At 41.3% G+C, this 27,393-nt stretch overlaps 1 protein-coding gene across 2 annotated transcripts; it reads left to right on the forward strand.

The window, feature by feature from the left end:
• Window positions 1-272: 272 nt before the first annotated feature.
• VBP1 (VHL binding protein 1) lies at window positions 273-20,959 on the forward strand. 2 transcript variants are annotated; one of them, XM_038588754.1, is made up of 6 exons: window positions 273-428; window positions 5,496-5,620; window positions 12,995-13,061; window positions 14,555-14,653; window positions 17,961-18,099; window positions 19,902-20,959. In XM_038588754.1, exons 1-6 carry the CDS (start codon window positions 336-338, stop codon window positions 19,970-19,972), a joined length of 594 nt encoding a protein of 197 aa, XP_038444682.1. In that variant the 5' UTR covers window positions 273-335; the 3' UTR covers window positions 19,973-20,959. The 2 variants fall into 2 exon arrangements, with proteins under 2 accessions (XP_038444682.1, XP_038444683.1); XM_038588755.1 differs by lacking the exon at window positions 273-428 and adding an exon at window positions 610-729.
• The last annotated feature ends 6,434 nt before the right edge of the window (window positions 20,960-27,393 follow it).

Genomic DNA, 27,393 nt, shown 5'->3' on the forward strand with positions numbered 1-27,393 from the left:
GCGCTGCCCGTTCCCGGGTGGTGCTCAGGTCTCTTCCCAGGGTCCGCAAGCCCGCCCTCGGAGCCACGGATCCTCCCCGGAGGCCGCATTGGTTCTTCCCGCACAGCCAGCGTCTCCTCGCGGCGCTTCCTGGCTCGTCACTCATCGTGCGCAGCCAATCAGCGCCCAAAGGCTGGCGAGTCGTCGCAGCTAGAAGGGGCGGCTACTTCCGGCGCGCCTGTGAACGCGCCGATCGCGCAGGCGCGGGGGCGGGCCGGCGGCTGCCAGCGAGCCAATCAGGGGCCAGCAGTGCCGGAGGCTCGCAAGGCCATTAGGCGTGCGCTCGCTTCTCCAAGATGGCGACCGCTAAGGACGGTTGTGGCTTGGGAGAAGTGGCCACGGGGAATGGGCGGCGGCTCCACCTGGGGATTCCGGAGGCCGTGTTTGTGGTAAGAGGCACGCTGGTCCTCGGCGTCTTGACGCTAGGCCGCGGGCTCCCCCTTCCTTCCCGGCCTCCATCCCGGCCTCGGCCACTGGGGGAGGAGTTGGGGTAGTGGATGCGGGAGGGAGGATGGTGCAGCGCACCGCTCTGACGGGCCGCCCCCCGGACGGCGGGTTTCGGCCTCCGCTGCTTGGGAAGGCAGAGCGGGGGGCGGCGAGAAGCCGGGAGGGACTTGAGCCAGGATGCCGGAGTGCCCGGCGGTTGCCCGGGGCTTAGGGTGCGGTGAGGACGCGGGGGCTGGCGCTCAGGTGTGCTGACGCGGAATCCCAGCCAGTCCGCCGCGGGGCTGCGGGGCCGCAAGGGGGGCGGCGAAGGGAGGACGGGGTCACGCGTGAAGGCCTCGCGTGTCCTGCTGGGAATCGAGTTCATCCGGCGGCCGGCGGGCTGTCGCTGTAAGGTGGCGCGGTGTGGTCAGGTTCGCTTAGCGCGCATCGTTCTAACAACCGTGCGGAGCGCTTGGTGTGCGCTTGGGAGCGGGGACACAGCCTAGACAGTGTCTTTCCGTTAGGCTGTTCTGGAAAGAGTGTTTCACAGCTGTTTGAATAAGGAAGGAAAACCCGACTGGCCTTCAGGGCAGTAGCATCTGTCTTTCCTCACTCGGTTCTGACCGACCTCCACTATACAGTATTAACGGAATTTTCTCGACCTTTGGCTTGTATCTATATTGCCTTGTATTCCCTTTTTGGTTGGTGATACGTTCCGACGTTCAAGATATCCATTTCTTTTATTCTTTATTTAGACCACTTGCATCTACAGTCTGCTTTGCACGTGTGCCTTTGCCGATTCAGTTTTGTGGTTCTTTTCCTTTGTTATTTTGTGTTTCCTCCGTGAGCTGTGCCATTTATTTGTTTGCATTCATTTCCCAGCTAATGGTAATGAGGAAAATTTTGCTGAGTGCCGGGCACTTTCTTAGTGCTTTTACAAAAAGCGACGAGATGGGTATTATTATGGGTGATGAAGCGGAGGGACTCGACTCACTCGGTCCCAAGTCATGGAGTGTGTAAGCAGGTTCTCCAGGGATTCGAACTGGAGCAGTCCGTGGAATATCAGAGCCCCTACTTACGTGTTCTGCGAGTGGGAGGAAAGCGAGGTACTCATGTTGGCTCAGGGCTGCTTCTCCTGGTCCTCGGGCGACACAGGGATACGTAGTAAAAGCTCACGACTAGATGTTGAATTCAATTTCTAGAGTGCTGTATATAGTATGTTCTGGGTCCTTGGCTACAGATGGCTTCAAAAATCTAATTCAGGAGCATACACTGTATCTGAGGTTTTATAAACTCTTATCTTAAAATGCCTTTCCCTCTAAAATAGCTGTGGGTTATTTTTTCTAGACATTAAAATTTCTACCAACACGGTATGATGTCTTAGCAAGCCAAACTTTATGTAATGTGAATAACATGGTATTGGAGAAAGAACTTTGGCTTCTTAATAGACCAGGGTTTGAATCCTGCCTCTACTTCCCGATCGCTGCTTGGTCTTGGGCATGTTGTTTTACCACTTTGAGCCTCTGTTATTTTCATGGAAAAAGGATGACAGTATTTAAAGAATTGCTACGAGAAGCAATATGTGCTTTCAGTATAACAAGTAGATACTTGATATATATTAATTCCTGTGATGATAGGAGGTCATATACTTTACTGGTTAAAAGTCAGACCTCATTGGGACGCCCGGGTGGCTCAGTGGTTGAGTCTCTGCCTTTGGCTCAGGGCGTGACCGCAGGGTCCTGGGATCGAATCTGGTGTGGCTCTCCCTGCACGGAGCCTGCTTCTCCCTCTGCCTGTGTCTCTGCCTCTCTCTCTGTGTCTCTCATGAGTAAATAAGTAAAATATTATAAAAAATTCTAGTAATTCTAGTTATTTTACAGTAGAGTCTATATGAGTATTGAATTTTACCTAAAATGAGACAGAATATAGCTCTTTTCCGCTGTTAACAGCCTATTGTTCTTTAGCTTATTGAATTTATTAGAAAATGCAAGAAAATGTTAAATATTAGTCATGAAAGCGAGCATTCCTCTCTACTCTGTGATTTACCTGAAATCTTAATATTTTGTTATTCAGAATGTTTGCTGTTTGTTTGTTTTTGCCTTTGTTACTTCTATTCGAATTAGCCATAAAACTTTTTAAACAGATGTATTTATTTTAGAGAGAGAGAGAGAGAGAGTGTGTGTGTGTGTGTGTGTGTGTGTGTGAGCCGGAGGGGCAGAGAGAGTGAGAGAGACAACCGTGGGGACCCCCTGTGGAGCGGGGAGCCTGACTTGGGGCTCTATCCCATGACCTGAGATGACCCGAACAGAAATCCAGAGTTAGCTACTTAACTGACTGAGCCACCCAGGCGCCCTGCCGTAAAACTTTTTATTACAGATTACTTCAGCATCTTTTATGATCTAAATTTTATTCTTTTAATATGTTGATTGACAGATGGATGATTTAATATGATGATTGACAGATTTCTTGCAGTTGAATAGTGCCCTTACACCCTTGTAGTACGATCTAATGTTCCTATGATTTGATTATTGCTGCATTCTATGTGCTGATATTTCTTGAAGCACTGTGTGCATGCCTTCCTACCACCCGCCATGGTAGACCAGTCCTCTGTGCCTTTACTATGTGAGATTGATCTGTGGCTTTATTTTTTACTATGATTGGATTTCGGTATTAAAATTGTAGTGATTGGGGCACGTGGGGGGCTCAGTGGTGGAGCATCTGCCTCTGGCCAAGGGCGTGATCCCGGGGTCCTGGGATCGAGTCCCACATCGGGCTCCCCGCAGGGAGCCTGCTGCTCCCTCTGCCTGTGTCTCTGCCTCTCTCTCAGTATCTCTCATGAATAAAAAAAAGATATTTAAAAATAAATAAATACAATTTTAGTGGTTTTTTCAAATGAATAGGTGAATGCTCCATCTTTTTCTTTTATAGCTCAAATAACATTAGAATCACTTATTGTTTAAAAGTTAGATATAAGATTCATTTATCAGTCCATTTGCTTCAAGTGACATTTGCAATATTTTTAATCATGTCTTCAGGCTCTTTTATGAAAATGAGTCAAATCAAGCTTCAACTATTTTGAAGTCAGCTTTAATAATTTTATATCTGTGCAGGTTATCACTTTATTTTTATTTTTTCAATTCCATTGCCACATGATAAGTAGTTATGTGCACTTTCTTTTTCTTAAATTCCTATATCTTTGTTATTGATCTTTTATCCACAAACAGGTTTGCAAAGGATTTATTTTAGTGGTGGTGATAGTCTTTTCAAAGAATGAGCTTCTGGGTTTCTTTCTTTTTCTCAATTATTCTTTTTTAAGATTTATTTATTTATTTGAAAAAGAGCACGAGTAGGAGGGGCAGAAGGAGAGGGAGAGAGAGTCTGCCTTGGACTCTGCTGAGAATGGAGCCCGATGCAGGACTTGATCTCATGACCTGAGCCAAAACCAAGAGTCAGATGCACAACCACCTGTGCCACCCAGGCCTCCCCCTAGTTATGGTTTTTTTTTTAAGATTTAATTTTTTTATTCATGAGAGACAAAGAGAAAGAGAGGCAGAGACACAGGCAGAGGGAGAAGCAGGCTCCACGCTGAGCCACCCAGGTGTCCGCCTCGTTATGTTTTAATGTTTTTTAGATTTTATGTTTATCGGCCCACCTGGGTGGTGAGAAACTGGAGGCAAAGAGACAGGTTCAATAACTTCTCCAGAGTGAACACATCTAGTATGTGGTGAAGCCAGGGTTCAAACCAGGCAGGCCCTGTTTCGTGGCCACAATCCTGTGCTGCTATAGGTAATTCTCCTGGCTAGACTCTAACCTCCTAGCAACATTTACCCTGGGCTAGAAACTTTGACTTACATCTCTTTCCTGCAGTGACCCTTCTAGGAAGATGATATCTTGATTTTACATGCAGACTTCAGCCACTGCGCCCAGCCTCACCTTTTGTTTCTTTTACTGTGTCTCTAGCTTGACGGCTTCATAGTTCACACTCCTTCACTGTTGTTTCTCCTTGCTTCTTGTCTTGTTTAGGCTAAAATAGTCCCTTATAGCTGGTAAATATGGATAAGAATAATGATACAGAGATCTCAGAAACTGTGGGTACTTGAATTTAACTTAAAATGAAGGAATAAAGTTCTTTAAAATGCTGGAAAGGTCCAATGGGATTCCCTTAAAGTTTCCATATATTTTCATCTAGTTCCTGATCCTTATCTGATTAGCTTTTCTTCAAGGACCAGCATGTAGTATACATTTTTAAAAATGCTACTCAGTTTAACTACTTTTTTTTTGCCTAATTATTCTTTTTACAAAAGATTGTTTTGTTTGCTTTTTAGGTTTACTTTATTTCCAATAGTTGATACTTGAGGTATTTGTGGCTTGCCTTGGGAACCTAATACCATATTCAGCCTGATTTCTATGGCAGAACTTGAGTTCAAAATTTTAGTTGATGATTTTGGCATACATCTGTTGAGTCGTTTTGTGGCTAGGCTACATGACTAGGCAATGTGTTTGATTGTTGGTAATTTTCATATTTACTACCGGGGCAACCTGGGGGGTGTATAAAGCAAGTAAAGTCATCTTTCTTTCCATATATATATTTTTATATAAAAAGAGAAAGGTGGAGGAAGAATAAATTAGCTACATAATGTATGTGCGTTGTTTGAAATGATCTTGAAGTTTTTATAACTACATTATAGTTAAAAACAAGCCTTTGGAAACAAACACAAGGTTTTTTTTTTCTTTAATGTTTTAAAGATAAAGGTGAAACAGTCAAAAATCACATTAGAGGTATGAATTTGAAAATTTGGGAGCACCTGGGCAGCTTAGTCAGTTAAGCATCTGACTCTTGATTTTGGCTCAGGTCATGGTCTTGGGGTTGTGAAATTGAGCCTTGTGTTGGGCCCCATGCTCAGTGTAGACTGCTTGAGATTCTCTGTCTCCCTCTCCCTACACTTGCACGTTCTCTCTCTTTCTCTAAAAAAAAAAAATCTTTTTTTTAAAAAAGTCTAACTTGCATGTGTTATTTTTTGATCTTAAAGGAAGATGTAGATTCCTTCATGAAACAGCCTGGGAATGAGACTGCAGATACAGTGCTGAAGAAGCTGGATGAACAGTACCAGAAGTACAAGTTTATGGAACTCAACCTTGCTCAAAAGAAAAGGAGGTAAGTGTAAAAATTTATGAGTTGTTTTTTGTTGTTAATCTTGTATGGCTTAAGCTTTAAAAATCAAGACATATTTTACATTTAATAAAATGTCCAATTTGATGAATTTTTAGATATATTCACTTCTATAACCATTGTCCCGATTAATATGTAGAACACTCCTATTACTGTAGGAAGTTCCCTACTGCCCCTTTTTGGCCAACACTGCCCACTCCCAGAGACAACCACTGTTCTGATTATCTTTACTATAGATTTATCTGTTCTTGAGTTTCATGTAAGTGAAAGCACATAGTAACTACTGTTTTATATCAGGCTTCTTACACTTAGTATGATGCTTTTGAGAGTCCTCCATGGTTTTGTGTATATCAATCAGTAAATTAGTTTCTTTTTAGTGCTGAACCTTGCTCCATTGTATGTGTATGTCCACAATTTTAATCTATTTTTATCTGTTTGCCTGTCAGTGGACATTTGGGTTGTTTCCCCATTTGGTTTGAAGTCTTTGTGTGGGTATGTGTTTTCATTTCTCCTGGGTAATTACCTCGAGGTAGAATTGCTGACTTGTATGGCAAGTATAACGTTCAGTGTTATGAGGAACTACCAAAAGTCCTCCAAGGTGGCTGTACCATATTTCATTCCCACCAGCAGTGTATGGAGTTCCATTTGTTCCATTGGTCCGCATGCTTGCCAATGCTTGGTATTATTAGTCTAAAGATGGTTTTGAAAATGTAATAGAATGAATATCGAAGACCTTATTCCAAAACATGTAGGGTCATAACATCTTAGATTTCTAGTTTATCCTTATTTTGCCACTAAGATCAGAGACCCATAGAGGTTCTGGCTCTCCCTAGATTTCACAAATAATAGGCATAGGACAAATGGATCCTTGTTCTCAGTTGTTTATTTCTCTGTATTTTTATAGTAGCTTACAAAGTCAGTTCACTACAATAAATACTTGTGAATATCTGCTATGCACATTTCCCAGCATTCTTCTGTCAGTTAAATATTTCTGGAATTCTAATTAGGTGCCAGATACTGTTTTGGGTGAAATAAAGTTCAGTGTCTGCTCTCAAGAGGGACGCCCGTCTAGGCATGCTAGATATGTCAATAAGATAAGCACATAAAGTATAGCAGTTGAGATACTTTAGTACAAAGTAATGAGTTAGCACAGGGAAAGGTGTGATCTTGAGGGTGAGAGTGACGTTCGGGGGAAGCTTCTGGGCTGTGTAGAATTTTGAAGGCTGGTTATGAGTTCGGAGGCAGACTAAAGCAAGGAAGGAGCATCTGGGCATAATGTGCCATTCATGTAAAAGTACAAATGTTTGTATTTAGATATGTTTTCTCATTTGATTTGGTAACAGGGAAATTTGACTAAGGCCTGGGTACTAGATGAAAAGTCATTGACATAGAGTGTTAAACAGAAAAGAGCATGATAGAAAAGACTATGAATGATATGTTTTCATTTTGGAAAAAGTATATCTGTACAAAAATATCTGGAAGAAGGTATACTGATGGTGTATCAACAGTGGTAATCTTTGGGTGGTGGGAATATGGTATTTTTAAAAATCTGGTTATCTGTATTATTAGGTTTCTACAATATTTACCTACTACTTTTATAAGAAAAGCTTTTTTTTAAAGATTTTATTTATTTATTCATGAGAGACCCAGAGAGAGAGAGAGTCAGATAGGCAGAGGGAGAAGCAGGCTCCATGCAGGAAGCCTGATGTGGGACTCGATCTCGGGTCTCCAGGATCACACCCTGGGCTGAAGGCGGCACTAAACTGCTGAGCCACCCGGGCTGTCCAGAAAAGCTTATTTTCATTTTAAAAAGAATAAAGTCAAGTTTTCAGATCACCCACAGGAAGATTATAGATAGAGAAAAATATGTGCCTCAGGACCAAGCCCTGGGAGAGAGGAGGAAATTTGTGTATCATAATTATACCTCTAGTCCTGGGGTATATAGTAGGGTGCTCATCCAAGTTTATATAGGCTCTAGGCCTGAATGTGAGGGATAAAAACCCTCACAGTTTGTACCTACAGCCTTCCTAATGAGTGCACTTGAGGTATATCAGTGAACAAAACAGACAGTCCCTGCCCTTGGAAAGGTTGCAGTCTAGTGGAGTCTAGATAGTAAACACACAATTCAATAGGATTAATATTTATTGTGTACCTGATATGTGCTTGCCATCATCTTAAGTACTTAGGATATGTCAGTCCTTGTGGAGCTGCCATTCTGGCCAGAAAACAACTAGATTATAGACTGGTTAGAAAGTGATAAATGCTGTGGAAATAAATGGAGTAAGAGGATGTGAAATATTGGAGGCAGCAGCCGCTGAGGGTTTTGAGCAAAGAAGTGGTGTAATCTGATTTTCCCCTGTTAAGGTACGACTCCCTCGAGTTGCTGGGCTGGTAATATTCCTGAGAAGGGCAGAAGTGTGGAGCTCAGTTAGTAGGCCCTTTCATTAATCTAGGGAAGGTGATGGAGGTGGTGGGGAAGAAGCGTATTCTGGATTTATTTTGAAGTCGGTGCTAGCATGATCTGGTGGACGAGAGGTGAGGTGTGGAAGGGACGCATGGAAGGTGCTTCCAGGTCTGAGCAACTTGAAGGAAGAGTTACCATCATCTAAGATGGAGAAGTGGTGGAAGTTATCGGCGTTATGGATGGGAACACTGTTAGTCCAGTGACTTCAAAAGGAGTGATAGAATTGGAGAACGCGAATATGGAAAGCTTTTTGAAGAGGTTTACCCATTCCAGTAGTGGGTTGGTTCTTTTATTTGTAGGAGTTCTTTATACATTGACGCTCAAATAGCATCGATTGTTCAAACACGGGTTTGAACATGGGTACACTTATACCTGGATTTTTTCTATATATATATAATTTTGGAAGATTTATGACAGTTTGAAAAAAACGTAGCCTTGTGATACCAGAAAACATTAAGAAAGTGTTAGGTATTATTGTAAGATTACAGTACAATACAGTGTAATGTATAATATACATTATGTATTTTATGTATGTAATACACACATATTTTGTGTATGTATGTAATATGTCATATATTACATATAATACAATACACATAACATATAAAATACATGGTTATCGACTGTTTATGTTATTGGTAAGGCTTCCAGTTAACAGTAGACTATTAGTACTCAAGGTTTTGGGGAATCAAAGTTACACATGGATTTTTGAGTTTATTTATTTATTTATTTATCTTTAATTTATTTGTTTTTTGATTTTTGAGTTTATTGGGGATTGCCAGCCCCCACATTGTTAAAACTCAATTGTTTTTTTTTTAAAGATTTTATTTATTCATGAAAGACACAGAGAGAGAGAGGCAGAGATACAGGCAGAGGCAGAGGGAGAAGCAGGCCCCATGCAGGGCGCCTGATGTGGGACTCAATCCAGGGTCTCCAGGACCACACCCTGGGCTGAAGGCGGTGCTAAACCTCTGAGCCGCTGAGCCACCAGGGCTGCCTGTTAAAAGTCCATTGTATATTGGATAGTAATCCTTTTAAGTTTATGAGTGAGAAATTTTTCCTCCTTTTGTAATTTATGTTTTTTCTTTCCTTATGGCTTCTTTTGATGATTAGTTCTTAATTTAAATGTTTTTGGTGAAAATTTCCCCTAATAGCTTTTTGTGTCTCATTTAAGAAATCCTAGCCTATATTTCATGTTCAAAAAGACAAATTTTTGTGTTTTCTTCTAAAAGTTTTACGATTTTGCTTTTCACGTGTAACTTAGTTTTTATTTGTTTTTGTTGGGTGGGTACAGGGGGAGAGAGAATCTTAAGCAGGCTCCATGCTCCATGACCCTGAGGTCATGACCTGAGCTGAAATCAAGAGTTAGGTGCTTAACTGACTAAGCCACCCAGGTGCCCCTCACCTTTAACTTCTTAATTCAGAAATTCATTTTTATGTATGGTATATGTAATTTGTCTAGGTGTGGATATTTTTCTTCTTTCTTAACTAACTATATGTCAGCTTCCTGTAACTATGGATAGCTGTGTGGTTTGCCTTTATCCATAGAGGATTTTGCTTTTGCCAGGGGTGGTGATTCTATAGGAGCCTGTTCCTGCCCTGGCACTTAATACGTGAGCTTCCGCCACTGAGCTGCAGGGCAGGGCCCCAGGCTTGGGTCTGCAGCTGGTAGCAGCACCTGACTCATGATGCTTACTTTTCTCTAGTTCTCAATGCTTGACTAAAAGCCTTTTTCAGCTTTTTACTCTTAGATTTTTTCTGGAACTTTCCCTTACCTTTGTGGTATCAGCTTTGCAGTAAAAACTATTTTTGTGCATGATTGAGTTGTTTTGCAGCAGATGGCTCTGCTTAGTAACCTTTTTCTTTTACATATGCTATAAATTTTTCCTTGTAGCCTATCATTTGCCTTTCACTTTACCTTCAGCTGTATACAAGTTCTTTAGTATTTTGTAATTCTCTTGTGGTAATCTCAACACCTGAATTGTATGTCTTTTAATTGGAAATTTTGTGATTATCATTTTTTGTGGGTTTTTCTGGTAATTTTTCTTCTTGTCTCTTGGGATTCCTGTTAATATAGATGTTGATGCTCCTAATTCTGCCTTCCATTTCTCTTCATTATATTTCCTGTTTTCTACTGACTTTGGTAATTTGTCTTTTGGCAATTAGATGGATGTCCATAAGTTCTTTTATTTCAACCATTACGTTTTTGTATCTAGTCGTTTTGATTCTTATAGCTAGCTACTTGTTTCTTCATATTATCAATATCCTTTCTTTTCTCTCTGAGGCATTACTGTATAATCTTATTTTCTAGTATTTCATTTTGTTCCATCTGATAGACGTTACTGAGTTTATTGTCTGTATTTTATTGTAGTTGTGTTTACAGATCATCCTATCTTTTCCCCATAGCTCATGTTCCCTCAGGGTTATCAGATTCTTTGGCCAGTAATGTGTGTGTGGGTGGGGTGGGGGAGCGATTTAAGCCCCTTCTGGTGAGTAGGGATAGGAAGAACGCTGCTGGTGTTAACAATGGCACCACCATTGGACAGACGTTATTCTCCCCAGCCAGGTGACTTGGCCTCTGAGGATTCTTTTTACTCCTTTGTTCTTGCCCATCTTCACTGTCATCACTCCTGGGAGTGGTGGGGGGGCTCCTAGGGGCCAGTATTTGTGTTCTTAGCTCCTCACCCTGACCTCTCTACTTCTGACGAATTCTACTATGTTTCTACCCTGTAGCATGAGGGAGTCGGTAAGGTGATTTCACCCAGGGCTTTTTAGAGGGATGAAAAGCAACTAGAAAGTTTTCCTTTAACAAGACTCCCCATTTGAAGATTTGGTTCACTTCCCTTCTAAGTAAGCTGCGATCTCCCTTCCTCACTCTCCTACCCACTCCTAGAACCTAGAGATTTCCATTGCTCATATAATAACAAAGATCTAGGATGGGCCCAAGTGTCCATTGGCAGGAGAGCAGATTAAGAAGTTGTGCTATCTTCATAATTGAATGTTAGCAGTGAAAATGAATTAAGAAGTTTTAGGAACCTAATTGAGTTAAAGAAAATCCAAGAAGAATGCATATAACACTAGATTGTATTAAGCCAAGAAGCCAGCAAAGAATATGTTGTTTGGGGATATACATAAATGTGATGAAATTGTTGGAAAAAGAAAAAAAGGGGGCTATAGCCACACGGGAGAGCTGCTATCTTTTGGGATGGAGCAGAGTAGGGAGGGGTATCTTGCTTCGACATGCTCAGTGACCTTGGTGTTTTTCCTGAGTTGACTGGGGTTGCTGCTGTTTGATTTATCAATATGCTTCATAATTTATATGCTACATGTAATATTTATCTATAGAAAAATATAGAAATTGGCATGACTAAAAACCTTTATCTGAACATTCTTATGTTGTATGCATATCAGATAATTTACAATAAATATATCTTTTTAGCATTTACCTGTATCAGCACATAATGCACAATTAAGCAGAGTTGAAAGATCTACATTACCCATTTTAAATTTGTAAAGAGTTCACAGAGCATTAGCTTTCAAACTAAGTAAAAAAAATGAGTGGTAAGTGTGTGTGTCTCTAGATTATATTTCCAGATAGTGATAGTATTTTTTTTAAGTAGCAGGCTCATCTACCATACTTCTTGCAGGCCAGTAGCACAGGGTATAATAAAGTTTGTGCTACTAGTGTCCTTCACACATGGTGTAACTTCCTTTATATGATGCAATAAGTATATTGTCTTTGTTTTTAATTTATCAGGTTTTTATTTAAATTCCAGTATAGGGATCCCTGGGTGGCGCAGCGGTTTGGCGCCTGCCTTTGGCCCAGGGCGTGATCCTGGAGACCGGGATTGAATCCCACATCGGGCTCCCGGTGCATGGAGCCTGCTTCTCCCTCTGCCTGTGTCTCTGCCTCTCTCTCTCTCTCTCTCTCTGTGACTATCATAAATAAATAAAAATTTATAAAAAATAAATAAATAAATTCCAGTATAGTTAACCAAGTGTCATACTAGTTTCAGGTGTACAATACAGTGATTCAGCACCTCTATAACAAGTACATTTTCATTATCACATTTAAATTTTGTTTACATCCAATTTAATCCTGAAATTTAGTTAAATGTATTCTGATAGAACCACAGCTTTGTTTTTGTATTCTTAGTTTGTCTTGTTACAAATTCCATTGTGATTTGACAGCACCCTAGAACTAGTTTGGCACATTTTTCCATGCAAAACACATTACAACCGTGGGCAGCTCCTAATGACCAGGAAAAAGAGCCAAACCTCAGTGCCAACGAAATAAAAAATGTCTCATTCTTTCTTCTAAGTAACTTTCAATGTTTTCAGCATATTTTTATCTCTTATCTTCTTGTCAGTGAGGTTGATAACACTTTGGGATCAGTTGTTAGCAGTTTTTTGGAAATAATTTTAATGAATTTTACTTGTTAGAGTACTTTTATGTCCATAGCACAGTTGAACAGAAGGTACAGAGATTTCCCATATATTCAATGCCTCCTCACACTGCAGAGCTTCCCTCATTATCAGCAGCCTCCACCAGAGTAGGACATTGATTCCGGGTGATGAGTCAAGGGGCTCCTGGCTGGCTCAGTTGTTGGAGCATGTGATCTGTTCTTGGGGTCATGAGTTTGACCTCCACATTGGGTATAGAGCCTACTTAAAAAATTAATAAATGATGAGTCAATATCAATATATTATTATTAACTGAAGTCCATAGTTTAGCTGAGGGTTCATTGTGGTGTTGGATATTGTGGGTTTTGATAAATGGATGATTTTAATAGTCCTCAAAAAGATAATCATTAGAAAATGCAAAGGCAGTAAGACTGTGTCCTGGTGTTTTTCTTGCCTGCAAAATACTAAGTCAACTTTTTTCTTATTCACAGGCTAAAAGGTCAGATTCCTGAAATTAAGCAGACTTTAGAAATTCTAAAATACATGCAGAAGAAAAAAGTAAGTACATTTTTGTTTCTAAATATGAGTGAACCAGAATTCTTCAGCAGAGGCTCATCTTCTTTGACTCTTTGGTCACTGGTATTTGTATGTGTTAGAATATCAAGTCTGCGTTCTTGTTTCTTGTGTATATGTACTGATGTCATAGTGTGCTTCTGTGATAAATGTGGCTTTGTGGCTTTTTTCCCAAGTCAACTTTAATTTTAGGGCCTACATTTCTTGGATTATTTTACTTATATGGAGTATTTGTAAAAGTTAAATGCAATTGGAAGTTATTTTAGGTACAAAAAGAAAATGTCTTATTTTGAGGTAGCAGCCCTCAAGGGTTTTTATTGTTGTTATTGTTCTCCCTAAGAATAGGGACTTAAGATCTAAGACTTACAGATCTGCAAAGAATCTTCGAAATTGTGTTTTGGGCTCTCATTTTACAGTTGAGGAAAACGTTAGCGAGAGGTTATGCTTGACCAGTGTCACATAGCTAGTTTACTGGCAGAACTGGATTAGAGAATCTTCTGAGTCTTAATCCAGTACTCATTAAATAAAAGCAAGCTATAAGGATTAAATTTTATAAGCGTATTGTACTTAAAAGATTACGTAGGGGTGACTGGGTGGCTCAGTGAGTTAAGCATCTGCTTTCAGCTCAGGTCATGATCCCAGAGTCTGGGATGAGCCCTCATTGGGCTCCCTCCTCAGCGGGGAGTCTGCTTCTCCTTCTGCCTCTCCTCCCTTCACTCCCAGCTCGTGCACACTCTCTTTTTCTCTCTCAAAAAAAAAATCCTCTTAAAAAAGATGTGTGTATGATTTATTACTTGACTACTGGAATAACACTATTTCCAGTACATTATTTTATGTGGTGAAGTTTATGAGACTTCAGGAAGCATTGGTTGAGCATGAAGAACTGATAAAGTAATAATTACTAACTTTTTTGAGAGAGAGGGAGAGGGAATGAAAGAGTATGAGTGGATTGGGGGAGGGGAAGGGCAGAGGGAGAGAGAGAATCTCGAGTAGGTGCTACTCTGAGCATAGAGCTGACAGGGGGCTCGATCTCATAACCCTGAGATCATGACCTGAGCTGAAATCAAGAGTCAGATGCTTAAATGACTGAGCCACCCCAGTGCGCCAATAATTGCTAACTGTTGCATAGCACTTTTTCTGTGACAGCACCGTTTTGTGTGTATGTGTGTTTATGTTTGTGTAACGGCTGTTTGCCACAGCCTTCAGAGGTGTAGAGACTATTATCCCAATTTTACAGATTGGGAACCTGAAACACAGAGAGGTCAATTGAAATGTCAAATTTACACAGGTAGTAAGTAGCTGAGCCAGAATCCATGCCCCCCATGCCCAGCCATCTGGCTCCAGCCTTCTTTTACCACTACACTCAGTTGGCTGGGTGGTACTCTTTTAAATGATTTAGGTTCAGCTCTGCGGTCTCTCCTTTATAACCTTGTTATTAAACTGACCTATTTACAGTACTGTCATTTTTTTTTTTGAAGGAGTCCACTGGTTCACTGGAGACCAGATTCTTACTGGCAGATAACCTGTATTGCAAAGCTTCAGTTCCTCCTACTGATAAAGTGTGTCTGTGGTTGGGGGTAAGTAACTGAAATAGCCACAGATTCCTTGGCTGACATTTGTAAACCACTGTGGTTTTCCCACCACAACAATACTATTAGAGCTGGGTAAAGTGCTTATCTCCCTTTGACTGTGGAGGGAACAAAGGGGTAGAATTCAAGGGGTCTGTAATGGAAACGGACTGGAATGACAAGTGTGATGAGCTACAGAAGGGACTCGTCTCTCCCAGTCAATATAAAACTAACGAAAGCCCTCTTCCCCTTCTGCTAATGCTTTATCTCTTAAATGTCACACAAGGAAGAGCAGTGGAAATAAAATAGAAAGGCCTGCTGAACCTCGGATAAATATTTCTTCCTCGTGAGGGTTTATTAGTTCTGGAAAGATTTCTCACAACTTTAGGGGGAAAAGATTATTATAAAAACCTTGAGATTAGGGCAGGCTGGGTGGCTCAGCAGTTTAGTGCTGCCTTCACCCCAGGGCATGATCCTGGAGTCCCGGGATCGAGTCCTGCGTTGGGCTCCCCATGGGGAGCCTGCTTTTCCCTCTGCCTGTGTCTCTGCCTCTCTCTCTCTGTGTCTCTCATGAATACATAAATAAAATATTTAAAAAAATTCTTGAGATTAGAGGCCATTTTTAAAACCATATATTTCAATTTTAGATGATGTTGTAGACCTTGTCTCTGATTTTTTTCCTATCTTACTCCTCTGAATCCTCTCACCAATCAGCCACGCCATTCCTTACTATCCAGCTCGCTGCCCATTGGTCTCGTTACCCCAGGCAAGTTCCCGTGCAAAGTAGCAAGCTAAGTGTACATACAGCTCCCACCTCTCCTCACTGGAAAGATTTCCCCCTTGCTGTTATATTGTAGAATCACCCTTGAGAGGTACTCTAATGCTATGTAAGATGGGCAGATTAATTTTTATTTATTTTATTTTATTTTATTTTATTTTATTTTATTTATTTTATTTTATTTTATTTTATATTTTTTATTTATTTATTTTATTTTATTTATTTATTTATTTATTTATTTATTTATTTATTTATTTATTTATTTATTTATGATAGGCACAGAGAGAGAGAGAGGAGAGAGGCAGAGACACAGGCAGAGGGAGAAGCAGGCTCCACGCACCGGGAGCCCGACGTGAGATTCGATCCCGGGTCTCCAGGATCGCGCCCTGGGCCAAAGGCAGGCGCCAAACCGCTGCGCCACCCAGGGATCCCATTTTATTTATTTTTAATGGAGACAGAGAGAGAGGCAGAGACCCAGGCAGAGGGAGAAGCAGGCTCCATGCAGCGAGCCCGATGTGGGACTGGATCCTGGGTCTCCAGGATCACACCCTGGGCTGAAGGCAGCGCTAAGCTGCTGAGCCACCCAGGGATCCCTAGACGGGCAGATTAATACCTGGAAACTCACTCTCTATTCCTTAATTCCCCCTCCTGCTTTTGTTGGTTGTAATATTTTCAGGGTTTGTATATTCCATTCAATGACCATATTTCTCATACTTACTTAGCTTTAGTTCTATAAATGAAATGGCTATCTACCTGGTGGTCTAATCCGAGGGGTCATCTTCCTCGAATTCTCTTTCTCTCAGCCCACATTCCATTAGCAGGTGGGGATAAGATGATTCCATAAACCAGACTAGGACAACAAGGAGCTGTCTGATAAGAATTACACCTGGAATCCACTTCATACGCATAAGAGAATGTGTCCTAAATGTATTACATACTTGCATGAGATACTGACACCAAGTGATAGATAACTTATTTTATAACCCTGAGATAAGGATGGTTTGTTTAGGCCACAAAACTCAGAAACTATAAGGAAAGTCAGAAGACAAACAATGAACAGGGAAAATATTTGTAACTCATGTCGCAGGTAGGGCACCAATAGGGTCCTTTGCAGGGTGACTTGCAGTGTGTTTTGGGTGTGTCCGTCTTGAGATACCTGTTAGACCATCAAATGGAGAGGCTGATAAGACTGAGGAGTGAATCAACAAAGAAGAAATACTTGGCACGCAGTACTTCCTGAATGAATCATTGATGTTTTTCTGTCACAAATGAAGTGTTTTTAAATTTATTCTATTTTTTTTTGTTAAAAGTAACCAAAGTATACAAATTTTCTGAAAAAGAAATAGTAATAAGAAACAATGGCAGTTGACTCAGGAATGGGGTTTGGGATTGAAGAGACATGTACTTGCCTTTGAATATTTTCTTGTCCTGTCTCAATTTGTATACAGTTCTCTAATTGTCATGGATTGGGTTATTCAGTCAGTAAGTATGTAGAACCTTCTTGTGCCAGACGCTTTCATGTTGTCTGTCTCATTTAATCCCTACAATAATCCCTTGAGTAATTTTTAAATTCCTCATCAGTCAGATGAAGGAAGTGGTTCAGGAAATTCCCAGTGGTAAGTCAGGAAACATGAGGAGTTTAGAGCTAGGAAAGGTTTGTTCCCCGCTTCCAGAATGCATGCATCTCTGTGTAGGCAGTAACACCAGAGCTTCGGGCTTCATCCCTAGCATCTGTTGGCGGTAGGAAGGAGACAGTAAGAGCTAGCCATTATATATATATATAATTTGCAAAATTTAAAATCCCTGTATCTTAAGCTCAGAAACAAGTATTTAAATTGATTCAAATGTAATACTATTTAGGGGCACCTGGGTGGCTCAGTTAGTTGAGCATCTGCCTTTGCCTCAGGTCATGATCAGGTCCTGGGATGGAGCCCCTCATCAGGCTCCCTGCTCCACAGGGAGCCTGCTTATTCCTCTGTCACTCCCCTTGCTTGTTCTTTCTCTCTCTCTCTGTCAAATAAATAAATCTTAAAAAAAAACTATTGTAAGACTATTTAGTGTCATCATGGAGGTTGTATAAAGATGGGATTTGGTGTCTAAATATTGGTTCTTCTCTTAATTCTCTTGTTTACTTAATATCTGTGCTAGTGTAGGCAACCTAACCTCTTTGAGCCCACATTTTCTTAGTGGTAAAGAGGAAAAAATAAGAAGAACTTGATTGACCAGGGTTGTTACGAGGAGTAAACAATACAGTGTATATAAATGTATTTTTTAACCCAGGGATCAGTAAAGTCTGTGTAAAAGGTCAGAGAATAAATATTTTGGTTTTGCAGAGGACACGGTCTCTGTCACAACTACTCAGCTCTGTTGCTGAGGTATGAAAGCATAAGCGAATGGAGAATATCTGGGTTCCAGTACAGCTTCTAAGAAAAGGCAGCTGGCTGTGTTTGGCCTAAGGGCTGTAGTTTGCCAACCCCTGCTCTAACCTGTGAAGCACTATGGAAATGTTGAATAACTGTCATGACATTCTTTCTTCAGGCTAATGTAATGCTTGAATATGATATTGATGAAGCTCAGGCATTGTTGGAAAAGAATCTATCAACTGCCACAAAGAATCTTGATTCTCTTGAGGAAGATCTTGACTTTCTTCGAGACCAATTTACTACCACTGAAGTCAGTATCCTTTCTTTAACTAAAAGCAAAGGACGGAAAGGAGAAAGATGTTTTCGACATTCTTACTTGCATTATTTTGATGAGAAGAATAACCTTACTCTTAGGCTGATTTGAACTTGCAGATCTTATGAGAATGATAATTAGCATATTTGGAACTAATACTTCACTAAGTTTGTAGATTGATTACTTTGAATTTGAATTATGAAGGTTTGGAAATAGCAAATTCAAATCAGTGCATAACCATTTTTCTTTCAGTTTTCTCGAGACACCTTCATAGCTAGTTAAATAGCTTAATCCACAAGCGTTTATTAAGGGTCTCCTATGTTGCTGCAACTGTAAGTTGTATGGGGCACAGGATGGTGAGGGAGTCAGTGCAAAAAAAAGTGGCAAAGTCTTGCTGTATTAGAACTGCACATGTAAAACAGCTAAATGATAATTTGATAGTCAAATATAAGTAAGTTTGTTTCAGGAAGGCAATGCCAAGGCAATTTAAAGTTAGGGAAAGAGATAAATTGGAATTAGCTCAAAGAAGGCTTTGAGAGTTAGCACTTGGGCTGTTTTTAAAGGCAGTATAGGATTTGGATCAGCAGAGAGAAGTGGGGGTAGGTATTCTGGTCAAGGAGGGGCCAGGTATGTTGAAACCCAGCTCTTTGCCTTTCCTCTCTGACCTACCTCTCCTGGTGCCTGTAACAGGCATTGGCCCCACATGCTCACCAAGGCACCTGTGAGGTGTTCCCAGGACAGTCTTACTTCATGCCACTGACCTCTTCCTGCCCTAGCCTTCCTTCAGCGCACCCTGGGTTCCAAATAGCCCCAATCAGTTCTCCTCACCTCCCCCCCACCTATGCCATACCCTTTATATTTCCACTTTGTTCTTCCTACCTGGAATGATTTCCCCTGACTTATGTGGGTTACTCCTTTTTTTTTCCCTTCATATTTCAGCTAAAGCATCAGATCATTTCGGAACATTTTCAAATCCTCAGGGTATTTTGTTGTTTTTCTGTACTTACCTAGCACTTTGCATGTAGTACTTTATTTTCGATGCCAGATGGGGAGTACTTCAAGTGTAGGAGCTGTATGTGCTCTTTTCTCCACAGCACGTAGCATGCAGCATGCATTGAGTGCTTGGGTGAGGGAAGGCAGGCCTGTTAGAGGCCTAGAGCAGGGGCTGGTGTGGGATGCATAATGTGGACACTTCATCCAGAGGCGGGGGAAAAAGCTATTCAACTTCTAGATGAGAAAAAAAAACAACCTTCTAGGAGATAGCACTGGAGAAGATCTAGATGACTGAGTATGGTGATGACTTCTGCATGCAACACCAAAGGCCCAGTCCATGAAAGAAATGATTGATGTGCGAGGGCTTACACAGGATGGTGCTTGTGGGAAGGAAAATAAGTTGAGTGAATGTCCTATTAAACCAAAGGGAGGTAAGAGATGAAATTATCGATAGTTGTACTAATTTAAATATTGCCTGTAAGGATATAGTTTGAATAGTCTTTAAAATTTCATCGATGAGGGCTTGTCTTTCAGACCGTGTCAAGCACCTATTTTCTCAAATATAATGCTATAGTTGACTACGTATCCTAAACAACTACTGATTTGAGACTTTGACTTTGTATTGGTGGAATTTAGTTCCAGTATTTTCTTCAATGATACCATAGAAAGATGGCTCACAACACTAGTTGTTCCCATTATTTCGCATGCACGATTTCTCTCTTTGATTCAGTCTGTGAGTGAATACCTAACCTAGTCCTTAGTGTGTTATCTTTAGATTTGCATTTGCATTTTCTTTGACAATTCTTGCAGATATGGCCAGGGTTTATAACTGGGATGTAAAAAGAAGAAACAAAGATGATTCTACCAAGAACAAAGCATAATGCTGGCAATTAAAAATGTGGTTCAGTTTTCCAAACATGTTATTTTAAGTACCCCAAAGTTTATCCTTAAAGGTTGACATGACTTTGATAGATTTTTTTTTAATGGCAAGAATGGTAATTAAAACTTCAAAAAAGATAGCCACCATTTTATTATAGAAACAAAGGTAGTTTCAGATATTTTATGAAATCAGCATTATTTTATTTTATTTTTATTTTCAGCAAAGTAAATGCAACTTTTATCTTTTTTTTTTTTTTTTTTTTTGGTTTGTCATAAAAAAGTCTTAGCCGAGATGGCTGAGGTATGCTGTGGAAGCAGAATGCTGAATACTTTTCTTTATTGGCTGATACTTACTCTCACTTGATGTGGCTAAACCAGTATAGAGGTAGGAAAAATAGTTAGTTTAAATATTTCCAAACTTGTTTTCTTTAGTATATGTGGGGCTTTATGGCTCTCTGTTGCTATTATTTGTGTATATAAATGGATTTTCATGAATTACTACTTAGCCAATAACTATTACAATAGTCTGTACTTTTCAAGAAATGGTAATTTGCCTTCCCAAACATAAGAGGGCTGTCTATTGAGACAACACTTTTTTTTAAACCCCATAGAAGTGCACAGTGTCTTTGCAATGCCAATATAAGGGAGATCTGGGCCAACATGAAATAACAAAATTTTTTAGCCACTCAAAACTCTCGGCTAAGGCAATTCTGTATTTCTTAACGGTCTCCAAAGCAGCTGAACAAGAATATTAAGATAAATTTAAATCTGCAGTGGTTGAAAGATTTGTGAGCTTTTTTATTCATGATAAAATCTCATACAAAGAGTAGAAAGATCCCTGCGGAAAGCCATTGGTACAGTGGCTAGCACTGGGTGATAGTCTGATAAAAACACAAATGTATTATTCCATCTCTGTGTAGTACAACATATACTTGTACAATGTTTTGTACTTGTATTTCATGATATTAAAACATTGAAGTTAAAACTGTGGCATGGCACCTTTTTTTTTTTAACATTATTCTTCCTAAAGTTAACGTGTCTTTTCACATATTTGTAAAGTTCATTTACTTCTGAGTGTAACTAGCGTGTCCCAAGAGGTTATGTTTATAGGAACGACGCAGATTCTCTTTGGAAGGAATTCACATCAGCAAGCAATTGAGTTAAATCTGAAAGAAACCAAAGTTCTTGAGTCACTTTTCTTTCATAATTCAGAATTCCCATATTCTAGTATTTGAGGTTCGTACACATCTTGAGATGTTGTAAGTGCTACTTTTGCCCAAACCTTGTTATGGTAAGTATATTGGCACAAATGTCCTTCTTAATATTAGGACATGAATGATTTACTCAGTTTAATTCCATGAAAATTGAACTGAATATGAAGGAACACAGCTTTTTAGAGATAGTATCAATTAAAGAACAAAATCAAGGTAATTTAATAAATGTATATAAATACCTAGTATATGTCAGGAATGGCATTCAGATGCTCATTTGGGAAAATGTAGAAAATAGAAAAGGCAATTTCCACTTGCAGTCCTCTTCACATTTCTGTGTCTTTCATTTCTTTATTATGCAGAGGTTTGTAAAACACGATTCAAATGATTTTGTTCTTATGATTTTTATCCTACTTTTTTCACTTGACATGCAACCTGCATTATTCCGTAGCGCTACTTACTCTATCAACATCGATTTACTAGTTTCGTACTAGCATTCTAATGGGTGAACTGGAGTAAACATACACATTGAGACATTTGGGTCGTTTTACACTTTTTCTGCATTATAAGTAACAAATCTGTAATTAACATTTTTACGTGAGGCTTTTGGATGTATTTAAGATTTTTCCTGAGACTCGCCAAAAATGGAACTAAGGAGCACGGTTTATGGCGTTTTTATTTCTGTAGTTTTGTCAGTAGTGACAGGAGGGGGTGATGGAAAGTGCCATCGTCATCTCACCCCGCCCCCGCCCCTGCCCTGCTCTGCCATATGGATGTTGGTGGCTGCAGTCAGAAGGACCTTATCCGGCCACATAGCCGGAACAAGACCCAGATCCAGTTCCTGTGTGAATTTCCTGCCCTCAGTACCGTGATGCCTCGCTCCTTTCTCTAGCAAGAACTAATAGCTAAGTTTGGCAGAAATGTTAACTGAACTTCAGTCCCTTAATGAATAATCCTCTCCTTTCTCTGCTATTCTCTGCTCTAAACCTCCGTGATACCTTAAGGTCTTGAGTCATTTCTTAAAGGTTTGTCTTGGTTGGTTTTAATCCTATATCCTTTTGATAGTGTTATGTGTGCCTATTCAGTGCGAACGTGGGATTGTGTTGTTTCTACAGACACTGGCTGAGTGCGTGCGCGGCACCTGTCATAACTGGTGTTGGGCTCAGCTATAGATTAAAACTCCCAAGCCCCTGATAGGCGATGTCCGACCCCAGTTTACTCTGAAGGACGTAAGACCCCGTGCCTGACCGTGGCTTTAGGTACGGTTCTTCTGTGGGAATTCTTGCGGCAGTCCCCACAGACTCCACAGACAGGTGGGGATTAGAAGCCAGAGGGACCGCTCCCTCTTAGAACAGCCCCCTGTGCATGGCATCCCCACCCTGGCCTGGGACAGACCCAGGAACAGGAGGTAGACTTATTTACGGGCACTCACAGCCCTCTCGGCTCTCAGCTCAGACACCAGGTGCCACCCAGGGCCCTGTACCTGGTCCACAGCTGATGGTCCGCTTGCATCAGATTCCCAGGGCAACGAAGCTAGAAGGCTAATCCAGGGTCAGTTCCCCAACCTCGAAGGAGAAAGGGGGTTTGATACCTCTTGCTCATAGTGCCTTGAGTCTTGCATCATTACGAGCCCAGTTTTTGACAGGGACTGACTGACTTTTATAAGGCCCCTGGCTAAGAAAGGTTATAATAGTTCAGGTTTTTCATTTTTTAAAGTATTTTATGTATTTACCCATGAGAGACACAGAGAGAGAGAGAGAGAGGCAGAGACTGAGGCAGAGGAGCAGCAGGCCCCATGCAGGGAGCCCAACGTGGGACTCGATCCCGGGTCTCCAGGGTCACACCCTGGGCCGAAGGCAGGTGCTAAACCGCTGGGCCACCTGGGCTGCCCCTGTTTTGGAATTTTAACCCTACAATCAGCATCACAGAATCAGTGTGCCTGCTAATTAAGCATATTCTCCACATAGTAATACTCTTCTATATCCAGGGCGAGTACTGCTTATGTGACCCGTTGTGGGAGGAAAGTTTGAGACTTGAAGTGTTTGAACTTGGTTAATGAGCACAGAGCTGCTTTTCTTGTTAGTAGTGGCGCATGGCCCAGGATTCTGTGTGTGAGTGAAAACTTAGGTGTGGATTGTGCCTTAGAATTCAACTGTAGAATTTATTTTTGTTTGTTCCTTCTCTCTTGTCTGATGGCTTGTCGGCTGTAGCTAGGGCCACGTGAAACAAGAAGGATGCACGGTATATCTGAGCAGTTTCTTTATAAAGGATCATGCCTCTTGGTCATTTTTTAAAGATTTTATTTATTTACTCATGAGACACCCAGAGAGAGGCAGAGGGAGAAGCAGGCTCCCCATGGGGAGCCCGATGACTCTGGGATCCCAGGTCTCTGGGATCACATCCTGAGCCGAAGGCAGACTCTCAACCCCTGAGCCACCCAGGTGCCCCCTGGTCATGGTTTTCAAATAATTTTATGTTTAGTTGGTTGTGTGACAACTATTTGCCTTTTGGGGCTACTTTATTTGGAGGTAGGCCCTAACCAAATAGGAAATTTCTTCTAGATCTTTTAGGTGCTTGAGTAAACCCATCTTAGTCTGAATCGCTTTATTTTCCCCATATCAAACCTGTGTATTCTAGAGTAAAAAATACAATAATCAAAGTAGCAGCAGATGACATTCTCTTCGTTTCCATTAGTACACTCCAGACAGTAACAACAGCGACACATACATCCTTGGCCACTTCAGTGCATGTCTGGACTGGATTGGGCAATAATTTCTCGGTTTGAAGGGAGCATAAGAGTTCAATTAAAGTTGACCCTAGATACTTAATTTTCAACTCTACTATAGCTATTGGTTGTAGCACCAGAGCAAAACGGCAGTTCTAGCTTTGACATGGTAACATCAGGGTTGTTTGGTTAAAGAGTGGACTGATGGGGAAAGAAGGCTGGGTGGGTGGGAGAGGGATCCGTTTTATTTGACAGAAGGATTTCTCCGACAGAGGAAGGCGGGAGGAGCAAGGAATTTGGCTTTGGGGATAGGTGGAGACAGGCAAGCTGGGGACTAAGCCTGGAACCCCGTCCCTTCTTCCCTGCTCACTGTCATACCCCCTTTTGGACTCTCTACCTAGCCCACAGGTGAAAGTTGGCGACAGGAGGTTCTAAAAGTAGATGGGGTCCAAGCTGGTTCTGGGACAGATCTAGATATGGTCAGCATCAGGAAAATGGCTCGACCCTAGAAATGACTAAGGAAAGGGACATTTTTAAAGTATATAACAATACAAAGGCAAGAAATATGGTCAGGGCACTTCATAGAGCTCCAGTGTTTCATGTAGGACTCTGCATATGTCATGATACAAAATCATAAAGGCCATTACTGAATAATGGCAGATACTAGTATTTAAGTTCTTAAAAGTGGAGAAATACACTGAAATCCTGAACACTGGTTGTGGTGGTCACTAACCATATCCACGTTATGCATATATATATATTTTGTGAACCTGCCTCCCTCTGCTCCCTTCATTCCACCTCAGAAAATATTTCTATGAAATTGTAATTAATACAAGTATTTCAGAGTAACAGACTTTTAAATAAGTGTTTTGGATACTTTAAATGAGATGGCAAGGAATGTTCTAGAGAAGAAAATTTGGGGCCTTCTGTAGAGTCAAAACTGTCCCTTGTTAACATCTTTCGGGGCACCTGGGTGGCTCAGCGGTTGAGCGTCTGCCTTTGGCTCAGGTCATGATCCCTGGGGTCTTGGGATCGAGTCCCACGTGGGACTCCCCACAGGGAGCCTGCTTCTCCCTCTGCCTGTGTCTCTGCCTCTCTGTGTTTCTCATGAATACATAAAATCTTAAAAAAAAAAAAAACCCTCAAATCTGTCATTTTGGTAAATCTTTCTGTATTCTGGATTCCAAAGAATCAGGTCACCGAGGACTTTGCAGTAGGAGTTCCAGTTAACTGTGTTTTTGATTTTTCTTTCTACTTTGAAATTTTCAAAACAAGATCCTGTTGTAGTGATAAAAGGTACCGTTATGACAAAGATGAAGCCTTTTGTGCACAGGTATCTAAGTGTGTCAGAATATATAAAGTATTAGAAAATCAAGAAAAAAAAAAGATCACAACATTAGCGGGAGCCTTAATACGCTATTCTCAGTCACTTAATGGGCAAATCCTCTGAGCAACATTTTCTGAGCATAACTCAGATAAATTAGGAATTAATAAAAGTCTCAAATCTGGAACATTTTAAATTCAAACACTACAAATAGCTTTGAGGTAAAATGAATAAAAACTAGAATTGCAGGTTATTTTGGATTTAATGCAATGAGAAACAAGTAAGCTTAAAAACAAGGAGTCCAGGGGATCCCTGGGTGGCGCAGCGGTTTAGCGCCTGCCTTTGGCCCAGGGCGCGATCCTGGAGACCCGGGATCGAATCCCACGTCGGGCTCCCGGTGCATGGAGCCTGCTTCTCCCTCTGCCTGTGTCTCTGCCTCTCTCTCTCTCTCTCTGTGACTACCATAAATAAATAAAAATTAAAAAAAAAAAAAAAAAAAAAAACAAGGAGTCCGGATGAAAATATGAGCCCTTGATGCTAAACTCGAATGCGGAAATCCTATGACAACACACTAGCTTTTGCTGCCTCCATCAGTTAAGGTCAAGGCTGTTCTGTGTCCTAGGGTAATGCTGTTTCTCTCCGGCCTCATCGTCTCCCCTCCAGTCATACTGTCCTCCCAGAGCATTCCTTAGACCCTCCCACAGTCGCACCTGAGGCCTTGTCATCACCAATCACTGCCACCCCTTCCGATTCCCAACCTCAAGCCATTCTGTCCCAGCTTGGTTGGGATTTCGGGCTGAAGCACAGGAAAGGGAGGCCCCTGGGAACTGGAAAGAGGGAGGAGCTTGGGAAAGTGACCCCGGTATTGATTACAGACTGTGGGTTCATACGTGTTCCTTTTTTTAAAAAATATTTATTCATGAAAGACAGGCAGAGACACAGGCAGAGGGAGAAGCAGGCCCCAAGCAGGGAGCCCGATGTGGGACTCGATCCCGGGACTCCGGGATTACGTCCTGAGCCAAAGGCAGATGCTCAACCACTGAGCCACCCAGGCGTCCCTTCATACGTGTTCCTAGTCCGCATAGCAAAGAACTGAACAAAAGGATAGACCGCTGTCCAGTTTCTGGACTGGCTACCGTGGTGCACAGGCACAGGGAAGATCCAAGTGGCTCAGGAAAAGCCTTGAAAACTGACCGGCCAGGGGACCCCTGGGTGGCTCAGTGGTTGAGTGCCTGCCTTCGTCCCAGGGCGTGATCCTGGAGACCTGGGATCGCGTCCCACGTCGGGCTCCCTGCATGGAGCCTGCTTCTCCCTCTGCCTGTGTCTCTGCCTCTCTCTCTCTCTCTCTCTCCCTCTCTGTGACTATCATGAATAAATAGATAAAATCTTAAAAAAGAAAAAACCGAGCGGCCAATGGAATGACAGCACACAGAGGACAGGTTGGAACATGTGACCTGAACTTATCCAGAGACATTGTCAGCTCAAAAATACCACCATTCTGCATAGACTTTAAGACCCAGGATTGCTTTATATTTAGAATGTTCAGAGTAAAATAAAAAGTAGTTGGCATGTAAAATACTGGAGAAACGTTCACGTGAAAAGAGACAAAACAGGAGTTTATGTAGATAACATGAAAAGTCAAAAAATTAGAGTGCAGAATAAGCAAAATTGAAAAAACCACAAACTGGTTCTTTAAAAAATACTGATGAAAATAGACAAGCCTCTAACAACTCTGAATCATAAAAGCAAAACCACTGAGCATTACAGGCGAGAGGTTTCTATGCACCGATACACAGATTGTGAAGTCGTACTAAGTACAACCGTGTGTGAACGCATTTGGAAATTTAGGTGGAATGCGTAACTCTCAAAGAAAATCTGTCGCCGTCCTCTCCTCACCGGGGCGTAGGCCACGTGCTGCTGTGGTAGTCCTCCGCGATCCCTGTGCCGCACGTCTGCTTGCAGGTCGGGGTGGCTCTGCTCCAGGCTCGGCTCACTCTGGAATCCCCGCTGATGGCTCAGCCTCTAGCAGGACAGTGGCAGTCACATGACCAAGGCTACATCTTAGGAGAGAAGTATAACCCTATTCCAGGGAAGGACAATGAACAACAAGACGGTGGCTCTAATGGTTTATTTTATTTTTTATTTTTTTATTTTTTGCTCTAA

Source organism: Canis lupus, chromosome X (assembly GCF_011100685.1).
Source record: "Canis lupus familiaris isolate Mischka breed German Shepherd chromosome X, alternate assembly UU_Cfam_GSD_1.0, whole genome shotgun sequence".
Lineage (NCBI taxonomy): Eukaryota > Metazoa > Chordata > Mammalia > Carnivora > Canidae > Canis > Canis lupus.